Source organism: Panicum hallii, chromosome 7, assembly GCF_002211085.1.
Source record: "Panicum hallii strain FIL2 chromosome 7, PHallii_v3.1, whole genome shotgun sequence".
In the NCBI taxonomy this organism is placed as follows: Eukaryota; Viridiplantae; Streptophyta; class Magnoliopsida; order Poales; family Poaceae; genus Panicum; species Panicum hallii.
Genome location: NC_038048.1, coordinates 47,888,418 through 47,905,117, shown reverse-complemented (window position 1 = coordinate 47,905,117; position 16,700 = coordinate 47,888,418). Strand labels below are relative to the sequence as shown.

At 48.6% G+C, this 16,700-nt stretch overlaps 2 protein-coding genes across 2 annotated transcripts; one reads left to right on the top strand and one right to left on the bottom strand.

The window, feature by feature from the left end:
* Positions 1 to 1,354: 1,354 nt before the first annotated feature.
* Positions 1,355 to 5,317, bottom strand: LOC112899451 (FT-interacting protein 1-like). The gene has a single exon (XM_025967932.1). The coding sequence runs from the start codon at positions 4,945 to 4,947 to the stop codon at positions 1,795 to 1,797; it is 3,153 nt and encodes a 1,050-aa protein (XP_025823717.1). The 5' UTR covers positions 4,948 to 5,317; the 3' UTR covers positions 1,355 to 1,794.
* A 1,942-nt stretch (positions 5,318 to 7,259) lies between these two features.
* LOC112899394 (increased DNA methylation 1-like) lies at positions 7,260 to 16,692 on the top strand. The gene is made up of 12 exons (XM_025967846.1): positions 7,260 to 7,698; positions 7,795 to 10,775; positions 10,919 to 11,042; positions 11,583 to 11,668; positions 12,405 to 12,646; positions 13,069 to 13,155; positions 13,583 to 13,682; positions 13,881 to 14,079; positions 14,207 to 14,385; positions 14,698 to 14,841; positions 15,639 to 16,014; positions 16,440 to 16,692. Exons 2-10 carry the CDS (start codon positions 7,812 to 7,814, stop codon positions 14,716 to 14,718), a joined length of 4,002 nt encoding a protein of 1,333 aa, XP_025823631.1. The 5' UTR covers positions 7,260 to 7,698; positions 7,795 to 7,811; the 3' UTR covers positions 14,719 to 14,841; positions 15,639 to 16,014; positions 16,440 to 16,692.
* The last annotated feature ends 8 nt before the right edge of the window (positions 16,693 to 16,700 follow it).

Below are 16,700 nucleotides of genomic sequence, written 5' to 3'. Positions count from 1 at the left end.
TTCTAGATTCAAAATTTATCCAAAAAACAAATCATCTTACACTATTTAGAAAGTGCATGTGCATGCAAAAATCAATTAGTGCTAAATATGGGTAATAAATAGGAGCAAATATGATCATTTTATCTTCTTGTTAATTTGTACTATAATTTTTATGATAATTTATTTTTTTTATTTTTTGAATAGTGAGTACGGTAGATCAACAAATTGTGGGCTGATTAAGACAAGACTACTGTTGGGCTTGCTTGCTTGGAAGTCCAGTCCAGTGCAGTCCAGCCACAGCATGCAACCAACCAGTGGGCCGGCCGCAGAGTAACACTAGCAAGCTGCTAGCTACTGGGCTGATGCATGGATCTAACTAATTGTGTTGTGTGTGTGTGTCGATGGGTGTCGTCTATGTTAGGCCCGCCCCCTCCTCCGATCCCTCCTTTTCCTTGCTGTCGTTTGTTGCCACGTCTCTGTCCGTCGTCTGTGGATGGGAGCGAGCGAGGGAGGTAGCAGACAGCAGAGGCATGTCGTGCAGTGCATAGACGACATGACATGATGCATCATGATCATCCATCGTGACAAACCGACCACCGATCAGTGACAAGGCATGCATCTAGCTCATGTTCATCATATAATAGGTGTATCCATCTATCGTTGCTTGGTTGGCCTGTCTGTCATTTCTTTCGACAATCCAATCAGCTGACGATGGTGAGCGCTCGATCGATCCATCTCCGCGGTCCGGCCGCATGCATGCTTTGCTAAGAGCAGCCTCAAATCACATCCTCTATTTTTTCAGGCTGATTTTTTTTCACCTTAACTTCGGCGTTGGTCTTTAAAGGCCTGTTTGGTATCCTGCCTAAGGCGCCACAACTTGCCTAACCTTAGTCGTCCAAATTGAAGAACTAACCTTAGGCAGAAAAGTTAGGCAAACTGTGGCACCTTAGGCAGGATACCAAACAGGCCTTAAATCTCACCCTCTTCTTTCAATTGAGATCGAATCGCATCCGGCAGCCACCCGAAAAGAAAAGACTACGGCATCGCATCCCAATCCCAATCCCGATCCCGATCCCAACATACATACTAGCTAGTATACTCCATAAAGGAAGCTACTTATTCCAGGAATATACGTACGCTAGATAGGGAAAGAAAGAAAGAAGCACCAGCAGGGCCAGGCCAGGCAGCTTTAGAGTAGCAGTAGTAGTTAGTAGTCAGTAGTCAGTATGTTGCACACATCACATGGCACATACCACACCCAGCACCACCCAAAGACGGATGGGCCAAAAGACTAAGAAACAAGGAATAGAAGAATATACAGTCAGCAGTGAGTGCACCTTCGTTCCGTGCGTGCACAACTTTATTCTTCCATGTCTGCCCAAAAGAAAAAGGAAACTTTATTCTTCCATGGATCTCTCATCATCCCATCATGCATCATGCATCATTGGGAGGGACACCGTATCATAGATAGGATCGGAATCGGAGAGAGGGAAAAGAAGAAGGTACGCATCAACAACCTACCTACCAGTCAGGCACGGCCCCTAGTGCTCTGCTAGCTCGTGGCATGCTCTTGTCTTCTCGTCTCTTCCATGATTGCTTTCATCTGCTGCTAGTGTCGAAGCTTCCATGATCTGACACAACTATTTTAAGAATGCAAAGGACGGACACCATAAATTATTTTAAAGGGCTTCCTGCTGCTGTGTACTTGTTGCTTTGCTGCAGTCTTGTGCTGTCTGCTCTGATCGTGGTTATTTTATTTTATTTTATTTTACTACATACTGAATGTCTGAATATAATGCCTGAACGGAATGGTGGTTACAGCAGCATGTCTGTCTTTGCCGGCAGCCTCTTGTAGAAGTTGAATGGCACCGACGGCTGCTTGCTCCGGAATCGCGGGTGGCGCAGCAGGTAGAGCCCCGCCACGACGGCCACCACCTGGAACGGCGTCACGTACAGCACCACCGCCGCCAGCAGCGAGAGCATGATGAAGATGGCCGTCGCCCTCGGGTCCCGCCAGCTCAGCAGCGACTGCGCCCGCTCCCCCTGCGTCGCCAGGTCCCCCACCACCGTCTGCACGCGCCCCGCCACGCTGCGCAGCCGGTCGTAGCGCATCCGCACCACGTCCCCCGGCTTGCTCGTCGGGAAGCTGTCGAACTCCTCGTCCAGCTCGTCCGGGTGCGCCAGCTCCGCGTGCGACAGCACCGTGTCCATGTGCGGCGGCTTCCGCGGCCGCCGCCGGTAGTTCCACACGCCGATCATGAACAGGTAGAGGAACACGGTGGGCAGGATCAGCTCCGGGTAGCACACCAGGATGAGGAACAGCACGTGCACCAGCACCGTCGTCAGCGGGTTCTTCCACTTGCAGATGCCGTCCATCCACTTGGCCACCGCCACCGCGCCGGAGAAGAGCGAGGTCACGCGGTAGAAGTTGGCCTTGCTCCGCCGCAGGCTGAACATGTGGGAGTCCACGTCCAGCATGTACTCCACCACCTCGCGCCGCAGCGGCGGCTCCGCGCGCCCCAGCCGCGCCGCCACCATCTGCATCGCCTGGAACCGCAGGTAGTCCAGCTGCAGCACGGAGATGGGGTGGGTGTAGTGCATCTTGGGCAGCAGCGGCCGCCCGTACATGCCCAGCATGTTGGCCCACGCCGTGCAGGTGAAGCGCACCGCCAGGTGGAGCTCGCCGGTCTTCTTCAGCCCCGACGGGGAGAGCGCCATGAGCGGGTAGAAGTGGGTGTAGACGCGGTCGATCTCCAGCGTCGACAGCCGCACGCGCACCTTGCCGACCCGCTGGTCGGCGGCCTTATTCCCCTCACCACCAGGCAGCAGGCCGTTGTTGTCGAAGACGGCCACCGTGAGCACCGTGCACGGGTCGAACACCTCCCAGGTGTACTGCTCGTTCCACCGCGGCGCCAGCGTGTTGAGCGCCGTGCGCGTGCGCACCCACTTGGCGCCGTACTTGGCCACGCAGTAGGGGTCCGCCAGCCGGCCCTCCTTGGCCTTGCTGGGCACCAGGTTGCGCGCGCTCAGGATGCCCAGCTCCAGGATGCCGATGGAGCCCTTGCGCAGCTTCTTGGCCGACGGCTGCAGGTCGCTCGCGTAGTGCGTCGACTCGTCCAGCACGTGGTACGCCGTCTCCAGGCTCAGCCGCAGGTGGATCTTGCTCGAGAAGTGCCGATCCTTGCCGGCCTTCCCCGCGGCCGCCTCGTCCGCCGTCAGCGCCCGCGACAGGTTGAACCACTTGGAGTCCACCGACTTGGCCAGGTCGTTCCGGGGCACGTACGGCGCCGCCACCGGCACGATCACGCGCCCCACCGCCTCGTCCCGCCCCGCCGCCACCCGCTCCTCCACCGTCACCACCAGCGGCTCGTCGAACGGCTCCCCCGCCACGAACATGAACTCCTCGTTCCACACCGGGTTCGCCGACCCCTGCGGCTGCCCCGGCCGCGTCCGCCGGACCTGCCCGCCCAGCTGGATCTTGGCGATGGTCGGCGCCAGCGCCCGCCCCTTCTCCGCGGGGACCACGTCCTGCGCCGCGATCGCCACCACCTTGAGGTAGGCCAGCTTGGGCGAGTAGTACACCTTGGAGCGCGTGCTGGCCAGGCCCTCCAGGGGCAGCGAGTGCGCGTCCGAGTGCCATGCCTCCGGGAACGCCTCGTCCGCCTGCGTGCCCTTCCACACGGCCAGCATGATCTCCCCGTGCCGCAGCTTCTCGCCGGACCGGTCGGCGAGCCGGTACCACTGGGGCGCCAGCGGGCTGTCGGGCGGCAAGCGCGCCGGGATGTCGGTCATGTCGAAGAGCACGCGGCCCACGAAGTCGTCCTTGATCATGTCCTTGTCCTTCACCACCACCTCCAGCTGGTTGGACTGCAGGTGCTCGCTGGAGAAGGCGAAGGTCTGCCGCCACACCGGGTTGGGGTTCTTCTCCAGGTGCTTGGTCACGCCCTTGAAGTTGCCGAGCTTGACCTCCACGAAGGGGTCGAGCGCGCCGGTCACGTCCATGGTCGGGAGGTCGCGCGCCTTGATGACGCTCACGTACAGGTACGACATGGGCTCCACCATGTCGTAGGTGGAGGCGATCTTGGCGGCGGCGGCGGCGGCGGCGCGCGGGCCCATCTTGGCCGGCAGCGGCGGCTTGGTCTCGACCAGGCCGTAGGCGGCGCCGGGCGGGGGGGCGGCGGCGGCCGGGGCGGCGGGGCGCGGCATGACGACCGTCTGGCCGGGCGGCGGGGGCGGCGCGGCGACGGCGTGGAGCGTGGCGCGGCGCGGCTGCTGCTGGTGGTGTTGGTCATCGCCTCCTCCTGCTGCTGCAGGCACGGAGCGGAAGATGCGCGGTCGCGGCTCCGGGTCGTCGAGGTCGTGGCTCTTCCGTCCGTGCTGGGCTTGATGATCTGGCGCAGGCTGCTGCTGCTGTTCATGTGGTGGTGCGAAGGCGGCGGACCTGACGATCCTTTCGGGGTCGATGACGGGCTCCTGCTGCTGCTGCTGCTGGTGGTGGTGGTGGTTGGGTGCGCCGTCCATGGAAGCAGCAGCAGCAGCAGCAGCAGCGTCATTGTTGGGATTGAGGAGGTAGATCCTGAGCGCGATGTCTCCTGAGACGCGCGAGAAGAGCCCCCGCTTCTCGAGCGGGTACCTCTGGAGGACTGCCTCCTGCGGGGATTGCGAGGCTACGGAGGCGGCGTTTATGCGGACGCGGCCGAGGAAGGTGTGCGGTCGGAGGGCGTTGTGGTCTTGGAGGCGGCGGTCGTGGAGTACGGAGACATCGATGGCGAGGGAGTGGAACCTGGCGGGGTCGCGGACGTCGAAGACGAGGGTCTGGTTCCAGTAGGGGTTGCGGTCGGCGGGCTTGGTGGCGGTGCGCTGGCGCTGGTCGTCGAAGTCGACCTCGACGTAGGGGTTGCAGGAGGCGGCGCCGTCCTTGGGGGCGAGGTCGGCGGCGTCGGAGATCTCGACGGCGAGCTTCATCATTATCTATCTTCTTGAGCGAGCTGTCTGTTAATTGGTGCGGGCGGTGGGTGGAGCGAGGGGCGGGCGGTTAGAGGAGGCTACGGCGACGGCGTCATGGTGGAGCAGGATCGGCGGCGTTTGCGGGTGGGAGGCGAGGAAGGGAAGATGGATCGGAGTCCACTGCACGCACGACTCTAGCAGGCCGGAGGAGGAGTTGCTGTTCCGATCCTTCCTTCGCTGGCACGGAATTTCAATTGAAGTTGGTTGGTTGGTCTGGGCGGTGTGGCGGGTGGAAATAAACAAATCAATATAAAAGGAGAGGAAGAGGAGGGCCCACCAGTCGGTCGGTGCTCCGTCCGATCGATCCTATCCTTGCTGTTGCTGGTGCGAGCTAGCTATACCACAGGCACGAGGCACTGCAGCTGCTCCGTCGGCGCCACCTTCAATACCATACTACTTACTATTTATACTTCTGCCCCGCATTTCTCTATTATTATGGTCTTTAATAAAGAAGAGAATGTCTCAAATATTTTTCCCACCAAGGACATGCAGCCTTTTCTTTTTCCCTTTTTTTAAGAAAAATAAGAGAAAAAGGTATCTACTACCTTCTCGGTCAAATAAAAGGCTACTAGAGATTGAAAATGTGCAATCCTGCATCCGACAAAGAGTGCAATTCTAGAGATTGGATCTCAACAACCTGCCTAATTAAGTGCTCAGACGTGATTTGTATGCTAAAACTAACCGTATGCGGCAAATAAATGAGGGTATTTGAGTTTTTTCATGCCACCGCTAATCTGCCTGAAAATAACTAGAATTAGAATTAGACGGAGGGGGTAGGTGGCTAGACCGCTAGGGATCAGGAAGGAGCCCCATGCAATCCAATCCAATGCAATCATGTTTTCCCAGTTCAGTCCATGCGGAATTATTGAGGCAGGGCAAAGTAGTGCATGGCTGCACGCACGCATGGTTCCATTCATCTATCTTAAAACAAAAACTAATTTAATTTGATACTAGCTACCATATGTACCAGCCACAATAATCATGCTACTAGCTAGTACCCACCCACCAGCCGCCTCATCATCCTACTCCTCTCCTACTAGCATACATACTGCTGATAATAATTCCCAATCCATCGATATCTCATCCCAATAATTACGTATGCTCTAGCATGTATTACAAAGATGATCGGTAGCCAATTGCTGGTTAGAGCCCATTAATTAGCTCTGATTAGCCTCTCGCTAGTGAAACCATGCATCCATGTGGTACAACAACAACAACAACATAACGAATTGAAAGGCAGGCTAGCTAGCGATGTACAGAGCGGAGCGCGGCTGATCAATATGCTAGCTGGGCTGTCAACTATCACCATTTAATCCACGATGTGGACGTCCTTAATTTTTGAAAAAGAATGATGTCTGCTACCCCTACCTGCTGCTCACTTACGAATTATTGTTAATTATATTAGTACTCCCTAGTCTTTCTTTTCAGAAGCTCGTTGACCGACAATGTTTAGCTAGCTAAATGAAGATGGCAGGCAAAACTCAGCTCCATGTTTAGCTGAATGTACTACCTGGTGTTTCAAGAAAAAAAGAATGTATGGTACTACCTGGTAGGCTGATACAGGGCTCCTCCAGTCAGTTGTCAGTAGCAGCAGCATCGATCTGTCTTGCTGGAGTGGAGTGGGCCAGTGGGCCTGCCGTCGTGCAGTACTCTTGGACCAGTAGTAAGGCCGGCATGGCCGGTGGAGGAGGAAGAAACAAACCATCTCTCTTCTCTTCATCTTCCGATCACAATACCTATGCCAAACGCACCCTGACAAGCAAGAGGGTGCAACACCTTAGCTAAACGATCTCCGTCTATCACAGTACCTATGAGCACTACGAGTACTAACATTTGTTTGTATTTTTTGCTTCTTCTCTTTTGATAAAAAAAAAATCCTTCTTTTGGACTTGGCACCAGTTGTCGGGACGACAGATATCTCCTTATCCCGGCCCACTAAACTAAAATCCGCCCGACGACTACAGTAGCAACGGGCCCAATCTAACACGACCAGCCCACACTTGGGCTGCCGTAGCCATAATCTCGTTTAGTTTATGATCCAGCAACTGCTAGCACACATCAAGAGAGATGCTAAGCTCATGCAATCTAAATTTCTATCTTAATATAAAGAAGAAAGATGCGCAGATCCAATCTTCTCCTTCGCCACCGCTTTCTTCTTTTCTGGCTCATCAATCAAGTGGACGACCAGATGGTACAAAGTGGGGAACCAAAGGTCCAAGAAAGAAGAGGGCCAGCCATCCGATCCTGCTAGCGCTACAAGTACTAGTACTTGCGCAAAGAGAAGAATCCAAAATTCTTTTAGATTTTGGAGCCAAAATGTTCAAACAGCCAGCAGGCCAGATCGAAGACTCGTCACGGGGGCAATTCCCTTCCCTTCCCTTCCCTTCCATTCGTCGTCTCCCCCGCCCTACGCCCCCTACCCCCACCCCAGAGAGAGAGAGAGAGAGAGGCCGAGGGAGCAGAGGAGAGCTCGCGGCTGGCCACTCCACTCCACTGCCGCCGTTGCTTCCCCTCCTCCGCGCTCAGCCCAAGCACCCCGCCCTCCGGTCCCTTCTCCTCGCCGGCCGGGTGCCTCCCGAACCCTAGAGAGCTCGCACGGCCCGCCCCGCCCCGCCCCGCCCAGCAGGCAGCCGCCTCGGATCTCGATTCCCCAATTCTCTCGATCCCGCGCGGAATTCAGCTGCCGCCACCTCGATCCAACCCGAATCTCAGGTACTTCCACCACCACTTGCCCCTGGATCTCACATTCCTCCCTCCCAACGCTGCTCCCCCTCCCGGACTCCTCACGCATTTCATTTCAATTTGCAGGCTCCCGACCTAGTGCCATGGCAGCCGGGGGAGGCAGCGCCGACGACATGCTGGGATTCAAGGAGGACGACGCCATGCGCTTCATCTTCGGCGAGGACATCATGGGAATGGAGGACCCTGGCGCCTTCGACAGATCCCTCATGGAGCTTCAGGTCTTCAAGGAGGTCTTCTGCGGGGCTGCCACCACCATCCATCTGCCCGCCGAGACGGACCTTGGATTCATCCACACCCACCACCCTCCTCATGATCCACAGCTCCAAATGCCTCACCCTCACCCAAATCTCCAGCTTCAGGACCACGCCCAGCCACATGGGGACGACTTGGATGCCGCCTTAATGCAGGGTTTCACGGCTCACTGGCAGCCCGGGGCAGCTAAGTGCGCAACTCATCTGGCCGGGCTCTACGATGACCAGCACCACTTCTTCGGTGCAGATGCTGCCACCAACATTTTGGATGTGCACGCGCAAGGGACACCTCAAGATGTTGGACCTGCAGCAGGAACGTGCAATGCACTCGTCGGTTTGGCTGGCAGCAGCAGCACTAGCGCGGTTGATGACCCCATGCCTTCCTACATGGAAGCACTAGCTGAGATTTCCGAGTTCCAAAGTGCCACTACTCTTCTTTCTGATCCCTTCTTGCATCAGTGGCTCCAGGGTCAGCAGCAATACCCTACCGACGCGTGCTTCACCTACGATCAAGGGCAGGTGGATGACACTACCTATCCCCTATGTACAGGTATAAAGGAATTATCTGACAGAGGGGGAGCACAACAACATCCATTCTATAGAGAAGAAGCTCATGGTACTCCAACACTACCTCAGCAGTCCCAATTTTGGTTCAGCCCTGCTCAGTTCGCTGAACTTGAGGCCATTTGCCGGAACGGAACGCCTGATGCGAATATTAGTTCCCTGGATGAAATTGATGCTCGTGGATGCAGCAGCGGACACTCTGGCTCCGCAGCTGCTGTTTCCAAGAAGTCTTTCGGCAGGGATATTCCTGATCAGCTGGAAGCACACGCGCATCGCCTTTTCAAGGATGCTGGGTGGACCATTAAGCCACGGAAAAGGAATGACAGGGCTAAGATGGCATCCTATTTCACAGCTCCAAACAGGGAAGCGGTTCATACCTCGCTAACTCAGGCTTGGAAGTTTTGTGGCAACAAGTTATATGAAGCTTCCGCAGATTCAGAAAGGGGAAGGTATCCAAAGGAGTGGTCGGATGTTGATGCATTTTGGAAGGACCTCACGGATGCAATGGCCTATGTTGATAGGATGCTTGCAAAACAGCAAAATGCACTCACGCTTCTTCAGCGCTGGCAGATTTTGGACCCTTTTGTAGCTGTTGTCTTCATCAGTAGGAAAATCACTGCTCTGCAGCAACACAAAACTCTTAGAGCTGTCAACAGTTCAACCTTTGTACTTGATGGCAGCACAGATATGTCATCAGGAAGTAAGACCATGCACAAAGCCAGTGATTTGTTGGCAAGCCGAATGATTCAGTCTACTCCACTGATCACAGACTCTGATTGCAGCACACTTGCAACTGAGAGCTACAACGGGCACCAGTCTTTACAGAGCTGTCATGACGTGGAAGACAGCAACAATAGGGATATGAATCCAAAGCTCTGCTGCAACGGGAGTCTGAATTACGATGCAAGTGACCAAACAAAACATCACATTTACACAGGTGATGATGGAAGGCAAACCTGTGCTCAAGCAAAGGCTGTTAATAGCTCTGTAAACAAGGCAAAGAAGAAATCTAAAAGGATGTTTGATACTGACGCAGCTGGACTGGATGGGTTGTGTTCTCAAAGCGTAATGCAACCTACTATGGAAAATGTGTTTGACCATGGGAGTAATGTAGCAACCATGGGCATGCCCGGTGTAGTAATCATCAGTGCCTCTGTGGAACATGGTATGTGTTCAGGCGTTGACACACTTCATATGAAAGCTGAGTCTAAATCAGAAAAGCTAGATAAAGATGACCAAAGCAATAATTGTGACATGTTCCTGTCTTCAGAGAGCAAGCAACTGAACACGATGCAGAGTGTAAGGACTGAGGAACTTAGTGATTGCAATACATTCTCAGATACCCACTCTACTGTAAGGGAGTCACAGTCAGATGCCACAGCATCCTGCCCTGATGACAAGGACCATGAAAAGATAATCTCACCCCCTGGACAATTTTCTGAGGATCCACAGGATGGTCCAACAGGCAATACTGTTCCTGTCCAATTATCCCATGAATGCAGTGCTACTGTTCTGAAAACTGATCCAACTCGTGACTCACAAACCAGCAAGACAGCCACTGCTAGAATGAAACCTAAAATTTGGGAGAAGTACATGAAGAAAAGACCTCGTGAATTGAGGATCAACGATGAGGACCTTTTGATCGCAGCTATTGTGAAAAACAAGGATCTTGTCTCCTGCCATAAATTTGCTGCAGGCTTTGCAGGTGCAAAGAAGTTCAAGAAGCTTAAGAGCCACAAGAAATGTAACAAACTACTTTTTAAAACTGGAAAGGCTGGCTCAAACCTATTGGGTGGGAAGAGAGTATGTTTGGCCAGGAAAACTGTCATCTGCTGGTTGATTGCCACTGGCTTTCTGACTGTAAAGGATGTGATACAGTACCGGGATCCTAAGAGGAATAAAGTTGTAAAGGATGGTCTGGTTACCTGGGAAGGCATTGTTTGCAATTGTTGCAAAAAAACCTTATCTGTATCAGACTTCATGGCTCATGCTGGTTGTAGCAACCCAAAGTCCTCGTTAGGCCTCTTTCTAGAGTCTGGCAAGTCATACACTTTGTGCCAGGTTGAGGCTTGGTCTGCTGAATTTATGAGCAGGAGAAACAATGCATGTGGTAGAAAAGTTGAGGCAATAGATGAAAATGATGATACATGTGGTTTCTGTGGAGATGGTGGTGAATTACTTTGCTGTGACAATTGCCCATCAACATATCATCAAGCTTGCTTGTCTTCTAAGGTATTTAGCTTCCCATGGTGCCATTATGTGTACATTGATTAAAGATATATTTCATTTAGGTGTCCCTTAATGTTGCAATATGTTGTTCCAGAAAATCTGTATGTGATGACTCCTTATTTTTGCTTCTTCCTTTACAAATGCAGGAGCTTCCAGAAGGTAGTTGGTACTGCCACAATTGCACCTGCCAGATTTGTGGGAGGCCAGTTACTGAGAAGGAGGTTTCGACATTCTCGGCTATTTTCAAATGTTTACAATGTGGAGATGCATGTAAAACTTCATCACCCTCACTTTTGTCTTGTCATTAACATCATTTCCTCTGCAGTGCTATTGCCTTATATAGTGCTTAATGCTGCAGTAGCTGAGAGTTGGTTGGATAGTTTTTATGTTTAAATTTGCTGCCTAACATCAATAATCATTATTGTGTTTATGAAACAATTTTCATTAGATGGCGTTGACTAAATTAGGCCCCAGTTGGTAAATACCTAGATCCTTCCAGAAGTTTATGTTTCAGCTCTCAAAGAGGCTGCTTCAGAGAGGCTCCAATCTCTCATTATAAAAGAGCTTATGCTTCAAATAAGAGACCTTGTAGTTGCGCTCTATTGAATTGTAACTAAGCTTCTAGCTGCTCTGAGCTAAAGCGGAAACCCCTCACAAGGCCCAACCGCCCAAGAAGAAAAGCCATCGAGTGATTTCATACCTTATTTAACTTACTTAGTCAATCTTCAGCTCTTCATTGCGCATTGCAGATAAATTCTTCCAATGCTTATTGGTAACTTCAATTTGACATACTTTTGTTTTCATTGGCAGACCATGACACTTGCATTGAACAAGAGAAGGTACCTTTTGAGGGTCAAATATCTGACACATGGTTTTGTGGAAAATATTGTAAAGAGGTAATGTTTATTCGACTTTCTTTGTCGAGATGATGTTAAAAAATTGTGAGATGCTTTAGTCAATATAGTTCTGTGACCCTCTTTTTTTTTTCTGTCATGGACATAATGTATTCATGTGTTTTGTTATGTGTTGTATTTGGGCTTTAGCCCTGCTGCTTGTCTGGCTCATGTAGCCCACTTGGCAATAGGCATTGGATGCCTATACGGCAACACACCCTATCTGCCAGGGACGGCGTCACCTGCACTCCACATGCTTGACGCATTGCCGCGATTGTCATGCGATCACGCCATGCCCAAGCCTTGATCATATTTCTATAAAACTTGCGGTTTGGATTGCATTGGCTTGGTCCATATACTTGTTACTGATATGACGTTATTATTATTTGCGTGATAATATCGCGTTCATGTTTGCATGCTTAGGATGTTGTATTAGCACCAAGGACTGACCGGCACTCGTGCATTGTTGTCTGATTCACAAGAATCAAACCGACCCAGATTAAATTTTTGTTAGCCTCTTGGATCGCTTATTTTCCCAATCCTCAAAGTCGGATGTCAATTTTTATGTCGATCTTGTATAGAAGTAATCAGCACCCCGTGGAACACTATACGTATTCATATTATTTACCACCACTGTTTGCACACGTAACATACTCTGGGTCCTGGTCCAAATATTTTTGCTTCATACTCTTCATTCTCTTTCCTATTAATGTGTTTTTTTTGTCCTTGCTGTTAACAGATATTCATAGGATTACGCAGTCATGTCGGAACAGATAATATTCTTGACAATGAGCTTTCATGGTCCATATTGAGATGCAACAGTGATGGGCAGAAGCTTCATTCTGTTCAGAGGATTGCCTATTTGGCAGAATGTAATACGAAATTGGCAGTGGCTCTTACTCTATTGGAGGAATGTTTCATTCGTATGGTGGATCCTAGAACTGGCGTGGACATGATACCTCATGTCTTATACAACAAGGGGTAAGTTTCCTTATCCTTGTAGTTTTATTTCACCCAACATTTCATTACATTTTCTTTTCCAGTTTATAGGTTCCCTTTCTTGAGCGATATGCAGAAGTATGAAGTAGGACATCATGCCTTAACGATGTGTACATATATAGTTAGCATGAATGCTGATACTATGGGGATTGATCTCTTCATGTTTTACTGGAACATTGAACTGACAAAATTGTTGGCATGCTAAAGTACGTAAGATAATATTTGGGGTTTTCAGTTAATCAGCTGAATGCTTAGCTAGTTAATAGGATTTTTCTTCTCAAATGTACATAAATTGATATGGGGTTGATTTTCGATATTACAGAGAAAATCTGAATCTCTGTAGATGATTTTACTGAGCAATTTCGAAGGGCACTGACATTGAAGTATTTAACCCTTCTTATCAGATCAAACTTTGCTCGTGTGGATTATCAAGGATTCTATACGGTAATCCTGGAGAAAGGTGATGAAATTTTATGTGTGGCTTCTATCAGGTATTTTTTTTTTGTTAATCAGGACTTCTTTTTTCTTGCATACACAGGAGAGCTGCACATCTTTGTATCAAGGAGAGAATTAGTCTGTTTCAAATACGTGTCAGGCACCAAGCACACATGCTATAACTAATGTCTTTTTTTATCAGTTTGTAATCAGGTCTTTGTTAGACATTGGACATACTTTTCAATCTGAAGTATTCTTTTACTGGATTTATGCTTGTTATCTTTACCCACTTGAATGTCATTAACTGTTTTTGTGGCTTTATCAGTTTGATAGTCTTTTATAACTTATAAATTGCTTATTTTCAGCTTATGAAAGTAATATGATGGGGAATAACCATAAACAGCAGTAATATAGAATGGCAGTTTGTTTCTTCCTTTTTCGTTGAGAATATACTAAAGTAGTCTTTATTTCTTTCTCATGCAGAGTTCATGGAACTAAAGCTGCTGAGCTTCCTTTCGTTGCTACTTCTGTAGACTATCGACGCCAAGGGATGTGCCGTATACTAATGAACATCATTGAAAAGGTACAGTGGAATAGGAAAACAGACAAAATTGTACAACTGTAATGATAATGATACAAGATATTTTCATGACCGTGTACCATGATACATATTATAGTAAAGTCGAGAAGTTTCTTACCGAGTCAATTTATTTTTTATGTTATTGGTAATAACTTTTGTCTACATATAACCATGTGATTTCCTCCCTTTCCTCTAATGCAGATGCTGAGATCATTTAATGTTAAGATGTTGGTCCTTTCTGCCATCCCAGAGTTGGTTAGCACATGGGTGTCAGGATTTGGCTTCAAACCTATTGAAGATGCTGAAAGGAAACAGCTCCATAATGTAAATTTAATGTTGTTTCCTGGAACATCCTTACTAACAAAGAGATTGGATGGATTTATTATGACTACAAAACCAGGTCGATTATCTGCCTGCTTTCCAGCCACATTTGTTCCTTCTGGTTTATGAATTTGGACAATTTTGTATCATTTACTCCTTCCATTTGTTTGTGTGTCTATAGTACTCAATATTTTGAAACTACACAGGTGAGGAAAAGGATTTACATGAAGATTATGGATTGCCTAATGGGAAATCAAGAGAGCATTTTGAACTCCATGACATTGACTTGTCCGGGAAAGAGTTTAAAGCTGAGGTTTCAGTGGGTGATCCATTCAGAACACTGAAACATGATTGTGGTTCAGCAGCATGGTTTCAGTCTACTAAGGTTTGATCCATCAACTCTATGAGACTTTATGTTTTTTTATCTCACTTAAAAGAAAGGGCAAATGTTTCGTATCAGATATTATGGTCCGGTTTATCTGTATACATTTGTGAGCTTTGCCCTTTCAGTTGTACTTCTTTACTGGTAATGTCTGTGAGGTTTGGACACGCATAAAGCCCATCTGTAGTTTTACCTATCTATGGGTCAAATCTTACTACTTTTTAAGCTGGACACCTTCTGTTCTTGTATCTCCTCAAGTTTAGCTAAAGATTTGTATATTGTAAGGATAACTTATTCCTGTATTATGTTCTGCAGTTAGCTGTTGGGGAAGTGTGATATTCTTACGTACTAAATATCTGGGCACATGCGCTCCATAGATACTGGCCGCTTTGTGTTGGCCAATTGTACCTTTCCAGATCACAGCTCAGCTTAATGGTGTATACCAGCATCTCTGTCAAGGTATTTGCAAATCTTTGACAATATTGTGTTGCAACATAGTTGGCACTTTTGGTACTTGTAGGAGTTTGTCTGCGGTGTTTTCTTTTCTCTTAAGCTTTGGTAGTATGTGTGGATTGCAATCAAACTCTTTTTCCTTGCTACTTATTTCCTTGGGTTTAACTTTTAAGCACTGGTTTTGTGTGGACTTGAGTCATAATGGCTGTTAGATCACATCAAGCGCTACCTCCATAATATTCTTAGAATCTTCCCAGCTCTAAGCATGACAACATCTAATGAATGGCTTTGCACTACATATGTATGTACCACCTCAATTATATGAAACCCTTTTACTCTGCATCAGGGCTATACCTTAAATCAGTTCGTTTGTTACATGTGACCTAGGTTATCAAAACATCATTCAACAATATGACCATAGCTAAGCTGTTCGCCTTTTCTTTTCCTTTTTTGTAAAAATAATAAAGTTATATAATTCAATGTCTCCTGGGAGCCATCTGACGGCCACTCATTAACCAAGGAACAAGTCAAACATTTTTTGAAATGGTATATGTACCATCTTAAGGTAACACATCATTATTACAAAGTTCAAAGTGATGAAGCTCAAACCAATTGACACACTAGCCTGTCAAATGCCAGATTGACAGCATGATAATAGAAACTCACCAGCTCAAATCTGTAGAGGTTTTATTTATGATGTTCTCAACTTTATTTTGTCCAAGCATTCTTAACATTGATCTAAATACCAGTAATTTTATTGTATAATGTAAGATAACAAGCTAACTACAGATCCTTTTTCTCAGTAAGTTTTCATCAGACTGTTGGGAAATGGATCAAATGAGCCACACACATCAAAGATTTTGGATTGAATTGCATAGAAGATGGTAAAGCGGAAGCCCTGTCCTGAGATATGGTGATTGGATGTGGCCACTCTGATTCTCAAACATGGTAGACATCACAAGGGTACCGCCGGAACACGGTAGATCTGTTGATTCGAGGGATATCGATGGTAGCATGCAGCAAACCATCCAAGCTGTTGGAGGCACGCGAAAGTGGGTACAGCATGGGCCAACCTGCCAGATTGGACTCTGTGCACGGCAATTTAAATGGGTTAACTACAGAGAAAGTAAACACTGACGCAATTCCATCATGATCCAGGGACTGATGGGATGATATAAAGTAAGCCCCCTCACCACTACATATGTTACTCAAGGTTTTATCGTATCCCCTCTTCCCCTGCCTTCTCTTGTGAGTATTGTGGTGTGGGAGTCTATTGTTTGATATTTATTAGTTTGAGGCCACAAGAGTCCTGAATGGCATTGCACTTGTAGGCAGTTCATAGTCATGGGCGTTAAGTTGATAAATTGATGCTGCAATCCTTGCTGCTACAGGATGATTGTTCAGAATGGACCTGAAATCACGAAGTTTTAACGTTCTTTGTAATTTGCTAAGACTGCACCTTGCGACCTTGGATGTTTGGCCTGCGTGCTCAAATAGGAATATCTGTACCTGGCTTTGGCTTGGCTTAGCAATTAGCATCAATTCTACCTTTTAATTATTTATTCCGGAAGAGAGTTGACCTGCCTGTCTCCACTCTGTACCAGGAACAGGACTACTGGAGTGATGGTGCTTCAGGTGGCACAGGAACAGGCCGCCGTGTGGGTGGTGGTGATTCAGCAGCAGCAGCAGCTAGATTCAGGCTTTACTGTGTGCTACTATACTTGTGTAAGATGGAATTGATCCAGATTCAAAATAGAAAGTCAGGTTCCGGTGGGAAAATTGCTTGCTGTGTTGGAATCACATACACCACAAGGGATGATTGAGCTTTGAGATGCATGGATCAATTTTCTTCTGTTGCATCTACC

What these genes read in the sequence shown, in the direction of transcription:
- LOC112899394 (XM_025967846.1), top strand. Translation starts at nt 7,812, where the DNA reads ATGGCAGCCGGGGGAGGCAGCGCCGACGACATGCTGGGATTCAAGGAG. An exon ending in GTGGAAAATATTGTAAAGAG is followed by an intron (nt 11,669 to 12,404) that starts GTAATGTTTATT and finishes TGCTGTTAACAG; the next exon opens with ATATTCATAGGATTACGCAG. An exon ending in TATTATGACTACAAAACCAG is followed by an intron (nt 14,080 to 14,206) that starts GTCGATTATCTG and finishes GAAACTACACAG; the next exon opens with GTGAGGAAAAGGATTTACAT.
- LOC112899451 (XM_025967932.1), bottom strand. Translation starts at nt 4,947, where the DNA reads ATGATGAAGCTCGCCGTCGAGATCTCCGACGCCGCCGACCTCGCCCCC.